Source organism: Poecilia latipinna, unplaced genomic scaffold (assembly GCF_001443285.1).
Source record: "Poecilia latipinna isolate Pla-1442-1.1 unplaced genomic scaffold, P_latipinna-1.0 Scaffold20, whole genome shotgun sequence".
In the NCBI taxonomy this organism is placed as follows: domain Eukaryota; kingdom Metazoa; phylum Chordata; class Actinopteri; order Cyprinodontiformes; family Poeciliidae; genus Poecilia; species Poecilia latipinna.
The window spans coordinates 732,609-741,476 of NW_015112636.1; the positions used below are offsets into that span (position 1 = coordinate 732,609).

Below are 8,868 nucleotides of genomic sequence, written 5' to 3' on the forward strand. Positions count from 1 at the left end.
TACACGAGATGAACAAAACTGATTTCTATTATGCCTAACATGACATCAATAATAATAATAATAATAATAATAATAATAATAATAAGCATTATTATACAATTATTATTATTACAATACTACTACTACTCATACATTTCACTAAGTTAACTATGTAATGTTATTAACTTAAACTACAAACGTAATAACAGCAACAATACTGTTGTTATGACTAAAAGGAAAGGGTTACAATTACAATAACAGTAACAATAACAACAATGATAGTAATAATACTAATAATAATTATTTTCATTAATTCAGTTTTATTTAAATTATGCTACTGAGTTGCAACTAATCTGAGATCTTATTTATTTTTAAGAACTGTATATTTATAATGTGAAGTCTGCCATAATTTTTAGTGACTGCGTGCTTTCATTTACCTTTTTCTGCTGGTACACCTGATTTTCTCCACTGCATGACACTGTATTTTCTTCTGTTTATCTGATACTACTACTACTACTACTACTACTAATAATAATAATAATAATAATATTTTATGACTAAATTAAAGGTTCCAACACAGAGAAAAGAACAGACAAGAGTGAAGAAAATATCTTGACAAGATGCAGTGCTTTATGGGGAAAACGTGGAGGGCGTTCTAGTAAGCTAAAAGGACAAAAGACACCTTAAATATAAGACAGTAGCAGAGCGAGAGAAATTTCTTTACTTCTCTTTTATTTATTAAAAGCTTTATGTCAAAATCGTCCACTAAATGTCTCTAATGAAACTGTAAAACTGGCTTTTATTTTGGCGGAAACGTCGTTCTGTGTGCGAGGTGTCTCCGAGGACGCGCTGCTAGCTTGACGAAGCTCTGACCACGAATGAGCCAATAGGCTGTGGAAGGCAGAGTTGTCCCTGTGGCCGCCATTAAAGAAAGGAATCCATGAATTCAAATGGAAACCAACAGGAACCGAGGCTCTAATAATGATCAAAATCTCTGCTGAAACGTAGGCCGGTGCCAGATTTCGAGACGTTTCGCCAGGATGTATTTCATTTTTTGGATAAATTTAGCGATGGAGGAGTGAGACGAGGCGTTTTTGTTTTATTTTTTATTTTTTTTTTAAAGCGGAGACCGTTTTAGGGCTAAGGGGGAGGGGGAGAGTTGCTTCTTTGCTCTCCTTTTCTTTTTGTTTTATGAACATTTTTACGCTCTTTTGAACATGGTTTTACGGCGTACTTTTGGGATGTCGGCGTAGGGACGGCATTGTCTCTTTTATCCGCTTCTTTTTTTTTATTTTTTATTTTTTATTTTATCTCTGGCGGAGGAAACTGCAGTCGGAAGGTTGTTTGTTGAATTAACTCCTCCAGCCAAATGTTACAGAAAAATATTTCTCGCTGATTAGGCTTGCACAGAAAACACTCACAGAGGCTAATTGTTTTTTAATTTCCCCTGGACGTGAAAACGATGGAGAGTTGGATCTCGCAGTGAAGAAGGATGAGTTCTTGTTTCGTACCGAACGGGGCCAGCTTGGAGGATTGCCATTCCAATCTATTCTGTCTGGTAAGAGATTTAAAACTAAAGGAAAGGAGCCATTTTTAACTAGCTGAACGGGGGCTATGCTAACGTTAGCCACAGAGGCATCAGTTGATAGTAGCTTAGCCAGGCTTAAGGCCCTGTCAAAGCTGACATTAGTAGACGACAGGGTTATTTTACTTTAAATGAAAATGATTTTTAACACTTTATCAGCTGGCTTCAATGACCTGTCAGTTGGCGTTAACTTTCTGTTCAAGGGTGACTGCTCGTAAACAAAACTCTCACCCTCCTTGAAAGCTAAAGCTTGTGTTACTACATCTCATTTAACATTTAGTTTGCCACAAGGGATGGAAAACTGTGCTTTTTATGCCCCCCCCCTTTTTCGTACTACTACAAACCTCGCAGTAATGATGTCGTTGCACTTTCTCCCGTTCGCCTCGGCGCCTTGTTTATTATTAACCTGCTACTATCTGGTTTTCGTCGCATTTCCACTATGTTTTATCAAGCGGGGAGCCGCAATCCAAACACTTGATGCACTTCGCTGAGCAGCTTTGAGTTGGAAACTGCCAGACCTTTGAACAGTCGCTGCTAGATAGGGCTACTGTTTATGTTTAATGCTGACACCTCCCGAATGAACTAGCGGGTGTCACTGCACAGCTTGTCCAGACAAGCCCGCCCTCTCTTTAAAAGCCTCCTCTTCTGTTTTTTTTTTTTTTTCCTCGAAAGTTTTTCACGCTTTATGTTATTGTAAAACAAAAACAACATTAAACATAGTAGACGTAGTTATTGTTGCTTATGTTTTTTTGGTAGTGCCTTAGTCTGCTTGGACTTCATATTCTGGTATCAGCACCAACTAGGACACAGGCTGATTATATAATGGTTGGCATTCAAAACCCCGGGCAATACAAAAAAAAAAACCAAAAAAAAAAAAAAGGAAGGGAAAAAGGTATCAGCATGCCTCTCTGTTGAAATGAAACTTATCCCGCCTTTCATCTGGATGTTTCTTTATGTGATCGTGTTGCCAGTTGTGGCTGCTTAACATCACCCTAAATAGCTGCGGTCGGAGATCTCCGATATTATTTAAGTCCCATTTGAGACAAACAGTGCATTAGGAGCCACAGCCTGCCTGCTCCATATTCTTGGCCACAGCAGCAAACCTAGTGGGCCTGTTTACAGTCCGTCCTCTGGCCAGATGCTCAGGAAAACAGTGGGGAGGGGGAGCGTGTGTGTTGTTGCAGTTAATTGGCTTGTCAACAGGTTTAACTGTAGCTGGTTATGGTGCCGAAGTTTTAAAAAGGGTTAAAGTTGGGGGGGGGGGATAAAGAAAATGGCTGTCAGTTTCCACTGTTGTATTTTAAAGTGCAGGTGCAACAGTCAGTCTCCAACAGATGAGAATCTGCATTATTATATGCATAAAAATGTAAGTTCTCCCATAATTTCTTTAGTCTATGCATGGGTTTTTTTTTTTCAGTTAATTGAAAATCAGATGATGATACGGTATGTTGTCTTCCAAGAATTGGGATAATCTTGTAATTCATGTTCTGCTGAATCAAAAACACCAAACCAGCTGCAGATTTAATTTTTTTTTTAAGGAAAGCAGGCCTGCGAGAAAATCCGATTCAACCACGGAAAACCTGATTGCTACGCTTTTTAGTATGAAGTTCTTTTGATGAAAAGCCAGCTGAAAGCGTCAGGAGTTTGTGTAAAGCAGAGTCGTGAACACCTGCTGCGCCCTGCCGGTCAGCTGGCTTGCGGCAGATATGACTAGGAAATGTTTCAGGTCAGACACCTGGCCTCCAAACTAAAGGAGCGCTGCAAAATTTAACAATTTTCTACACTTCTAGCAGGCGCTTGTTTCATTTTTGTTTTGTGTTCAGATCAAAACGGAACAAATGAAGGGTTATATATTATTATAAATGTAACAGCAGATGCTATTTTAGCAGCAGTATGAATAATTTTTGCTTTTCTGTTTCATATTTTTGTTGTAAACGCTGCGACACTATCTCAATATTATGAGAAACTCGTACCTTTGCGGTAGCCGGTCAGTTTAATGTCCGCAACTTTAACATTTCATGTACAATTTCATTGGAAAATAAAGTGATTGAATGCTGCAGGAGGGGAAAAAAGTAAGTTTTTTCTTTCTGTTGCAGTCCCTCTCTTGTGCTGTGCAAACTGCACAGATTACATATGCAGAGCTCTGCCAGCGAAACCCAAAAGGGGGGGGGGGTTAGACTTGAGCAGGGAAATGCCTCATTACTAATGCTGACATTAAACTCATTCTAATAACAACATGGCCCGAAACGCCACCCTGCGTTTAGCCGCTTCCGAAGCCCTCCGCCCTCCTAAAGGTAACATTTCCCTGCAGAAAATTCCCACTCTCTCTCCCCTCAGCACCGCTCCCGCTGGCTCCGGACCGCGCCGCGCCGAACTCGTAATTATATTGTTTACGACCTCGCTTGAAGGCAGGGTTGGCTACGACGCGACGGACACGACGGAGGCTGGTCGTCGTCGGCGGTGCCGTGCCCGGCTGGCTAACGTTTTTTTTTTTTTTCTTTTTTCCTCTCTCTTTCTCTTTCACTGCATGCTGAGACTAAGCATAACACCACTGCTGTTATGACTCACTTGCTCAACATAGTCCACTTTGTGGTTTTATGGCAAAAAGAATGTGAACACATTGTGGTAGTTTACTCCCCCCACTCCCCTCTGTTCTTCGGTGGATGGCATGATGCTGTTGGTGCAATAATATTCTTAATATTGCAAGTAAGACCATGAGAACTCTGTCCTCGGGTGTACCTGTGAGACCTTTAGCAGCTTTCTTCTACATTTAATTGATTGAAATCGTCGTCGAGTACGGGAATGAATTTGTATCACTTTCGAAAAGAAAAATGCCAGAGCACCTGCTAGTTTCAGGTTCGCTTCAAAACAGGCTCACTCGGTTTGGAAAGGTAAATTGGCAGGAAGAAGAAACTTGGTAGGAGAAGGAGCATCTGTGACTTGATTTGAGCAGCCTCACCTGTTGTCTCGCATCTTGAAAAGGCAGCTGCTCGAACACAGTGTTCCCTATTCAGACCCAGAACCCGAAGTTGCCAGAGGGGAAGGTAAGCTAGCTGGCAGAGTACTAGAGGTCGCGACCCTGCCGAGTTATAAAGTGTGCGTCACCTCAGGAAAACGTCTCCCCTCTCTCTATCCAGCGGCTTCGGCTTTGCAATCCCAGCTAATGCGCCGGTGTGATTCCTGGGCTCTGGCGTTATGAAATCTAAAACTCCCCATGACTGGCGCTGGCCACGCCGCCCGGGACGCTTCTCCCAAGCAGTTGCTCCGCATACCTGAGTATTTAGTAAGAAGCGAGCAGGAAGGAACGCCGTGTTGATTCGCAGGGCTGGAAATGTCTGAGGTACACTCATGCGCACAGCCTGGGAAGCAGGGCTGTTGGAAGGAAATACTCAGGAATCTTTGGCACTCTATATATTTTTCTTTTTTTCTTTTTTTTTACACGCAGTCTGTAACTAATTTATTTAGAAAGTACAAACAGCGCAACTGCAGACGGCAAAGCTATCTTTGGGTGCAGAGTTGTGGCATGCTGTTTTTCTCGTTTCGATCTCAGGGGGATTTAAGGACACTTTGATCTAGAATTTGTGGGGGGTTTTTTTTCTTCTTGTGCATAAAATTGGAGGAAACTCAGCTGTAACATCTAAAAGCAATAGGTTGACTTAAATAGAGATGCACCAAGCAGACTACAGTTTGTAAACCTTTGACCTATCGGTGGGCGAGATGGACTTTAAAGTTTTCATCACGATATTTCGTGGTACTATTGTGATGACAATAAAAGTGAAAAGAACAATTTATCACGTCTTTTTTAGGTAACTTTCTGTAAGAATGTGACTTCACGACACGTATATCAACTCCACAATATGCTGCTTTTGAAAGAAATTGTAACGCACCTCTTTTGGACAGCAGTCGTGTAAATAAGAGTTCTCAATAATTGCATTCATTATTTGGACTGTATCGTGACGATAAATCACAATTCTTAAGAAATTTATCACGATAAATGATAAACGATAAACGATACCATAAATGTTCATCCTTATTTTGACCAATTCTAGTTTCTCTTTAAAAATATAAAATACAGCATTATGAAGCAGGTTTTCTAGCCTCCCTAACTGAGTAATTATATTTATGTTTGGAAAAGAGATGTCGCACGTCTCTATGAGCGTAGAGTACTGTAAGACAAGTTTTTGCCGCTTTTTAAAACACAGTGATCGAAGTTTGTATTTTTAAATTAGCTTTTGCTTACTCTGCTAACAAACCGTAATAAATAGTAACAATGTTTGCGTACATCCTAGAGAATTTGGGTCTCAATCCGGTCTCGTCTGATCTGATCCAGAACCGGTATCCGTCTGGCCAACAGTTCAAATCCCAGCATAATCCATGATAAACGGGTCACCGATCCAAACGTTATTTACGTTGTTCAGATCGTTTCAGATCCAACATTTTAAATCAGAGTTTATCCTCACAGAAAGACAGTTTGTTGAGGTTTATTATGTATTTACTGACCTTGTGGATATAAATAGGATTTAACATATGTGGACAAATCGCAGGGGTAACAGCAATATTGGTATCGGTACATACATCCCTTTTGGATCAGGAAAAATCCTTGATCTGAGCATCTCTGCAGTCATGAATTGCAGATGATGTTATTAGAATTATGTCACTCTTGGTGACAGCATGCTGGTTCTTTTTGTTTATAACTTTTTTTTGTTTGTTTATTTGGTTGAGGCGTTGCATGCTGCGACAGTTATTCCCTCTGATGTTTGATCCTGTGCAGGTGGAAGGATTTTTGCTCCTTTTTTTTTTTTTGTGGCAACAAAGTTTATTTATTTTTTTCAACTGGGATCAGCTAATTAGCATCTCAGAAATTCAAATAATACCTGAACTATGACCCCCAAATCCAAGAGGAGCTGAAAAGGGGATGGAGGAAGTTAAAATAATCTCTTCCATCTGTCACAATGGACAAGGATCAAATCCCCGACTCCGTCGTGTCTCTGTTCTGCTTTCTAACTGACAGACAGTTAAAGAGGAGTGACTAAAGCAAATGAGGCAGATTAGCGGTGCTTTCTAACAACCGATGGCGTCGTCCACTACACATGCTGCCGTGGGATAATCGTCTCCGCTGTCTGGAAATTGAGCTGTCATAACGCTGTCATGACAGCAACAGTCTTCAGTCAGAGGCTCCTTCAGATTCGTTGCAGGACTGACTGCTAGCAAAAATCCTACTTGCATGATATGAGCTATGACATTTAATTTCCCTTAAGGATAAATTAAGTGTTTTCAAATTGAATTTGAATGGACCGACTCTGTCTTTTGATGTATTTAAAGTGCTTCCCCTGATATCCAAAACCTCGGCATCGCAGGATGCAGCTCACTTTGACTCTTCTTTACTCAGCAATAACGTTCAGTTTTATCGTTGCACGACCTCGTTTTTCCTTACCGTAAGTTTCACTGGACAGTGAAACTTTTCGAGCGGTCAGGTCCGTTCCGATTAACAGCTGATTTCTTTGTTCTACATTTCTGGTCGTGGATTGTCTTCCCGTGGGTATCGGCAGGCTTTTTTAGCGCTCTCGTTCAGCCGACGTTTTTATGAAGTGCTCGATGCCACACAAACCCCTGACGGGATTATCGGCGTGTACGCTTCGTGGTGGGAGACTGTGAAGGCAAACTTTCCAGTCTTTCCACAGTAACATGTGGTAACATTTTACCTGACTTTATGCTTAAATAGCTTAGTCTTGGAAGAGGAGAACAAATTTCATTAAAAATGACTTTGGAGGAGATTTGCTCATTTGTGCAGCAGGTACAGACACTTCTACTTCAACAGACTCCTTGTTCGTCCAGTCGGATGAGCGTCAAACCGAACGGAGCCACCGTAAAAACACGAAAGCTTTCCAAGTATTTTTTTTTTTTTTGGTCTAGAATAAAGTGCAAACTTGCTTACAAGCAACTTTTCGGCAAGAAAATTCCTTAACATTGATTAAAAATATATATATTGGGGAACTTTTGACTTCAAACAAGCTCCCATGTCTTGCCGAAAAGTTGCTTGTACTGCTGGTTTGGTTTCACTTCAGGTGTACTAAGATTTTTCACTAGAAACAAACGTAGAAAGTATTTGGTAGCTTTCTTTTTGCTGTGTAGCCAGAATTGTTTGGACATTTCTGTTAAGATCCTGAACATGTGCTTCATCACAACATCCTCACTGATTTAATAGATTCTGTGAGGAGGAAATACCCACGGGTTGAGCTTGGTCACCTTTATGGCGCTCGTGCATAACTGGAGAAGTTTTCTTGTGCGTCCATCCATCCATTTTGTTTCTGATGAACTGCTCGTACAGGGTTTGTAATCCTTGAAAAATGCTTGAATTTCAAGTAGGTGGTTTCAAGGTTGGTGCTTGCTTTCTGTATGAAGCCTTTAAAAGTATTTGATGTTGAGATTGCACTGTTTTGTAATAAAGTGCAATCTGACTTGATTTAAAAATAGGGGTGTATTGATAAGCTGACCCCAATTTCCTTAATTTTGGATATCGGTGATCGGCGGTACTGATGTGCGAAGCTGATCTTGTCTACAGCTGCAAAGGTATAAATATCAACCACTGTCATCTTTTTCTTTGCCATGAAAGAGGTTTGACTGACAGCCCGGCTCGCCAGATCATGTCTGCACATTTGCACTTAACAATAGTCACCCCACCTCTGACAAATCAGAGACTTTCTTGCTATATTTAGCAACATTTCATTTCAGATGAAAAGAAACAACAAGAAAAAATCAGAATCGGCAGGTCAGGCTTTTTAAAGATCGGTAATCAGCGATCGGACAGAAAACTGCAACCAGTGTACCTCTAATTAAAAACCTAAATTTGCAAAGCGATATTTAGAGCTTAAACCAGATATTTAAATATTTTTTTTTCATATTTGTCTGATGTTAAATCAGAACAAGCTTCTCTTGTTTTAGGTCAGTTAGAATTACCTAAATTATTATTTAGCTAAATGCTTTAACGCTTGGTAAGAACATTTTTTTAGAGATTTGTTTTGTAACTTTTTCAAACCAGTCAGGTGTATAGGGTGTGAGAGACATTTAAAAAACATAAAATTTTGCTATGTTGTACTTCACTTCTCCTGTAGAACGTAGAATCACGTGACATTATTAATAACAGTAATAAATAATATCGTACGATGTGAGTTGAAATTGTTCTCTGTATTACTTTTATCTCCAAAGTGTGGAGCTGGAAAAGTTTTTTTTTTTTTTTTTTTTTTTTTTTTTTTTTTAAAAGAAGGAAAAAGTTTTTGGGTTTTTGGGGGGCTTCCTTTAAAAAC

At 40.0% G+C, this 8,868-nt stretch overlaps 1 protein-coding gene across 1 annotated transcript in view; it reads left to right on the forward strand.

Moving 5' to 3' along the window:
• Positions 1-860: 860 nt before the first annotated feature.
• med13a (mediator complex subunit 13a) overlaps positions 861-8,868 on the forward strand; it is a 39,623-nt gene continuing 31,615 nt past the window's right edge. The window contains exon 1 of the mRNA XM_015035528.1: positions 861-1,537. Coding sequence (XP_014891014.1) covers positions 1,472-1,537 — 66 coding nt within the window. The 5' untranslated portion in view covers positions 861-1,471. The remainder of the gene's footprint in view (positions 1,538-8,868) is intronic.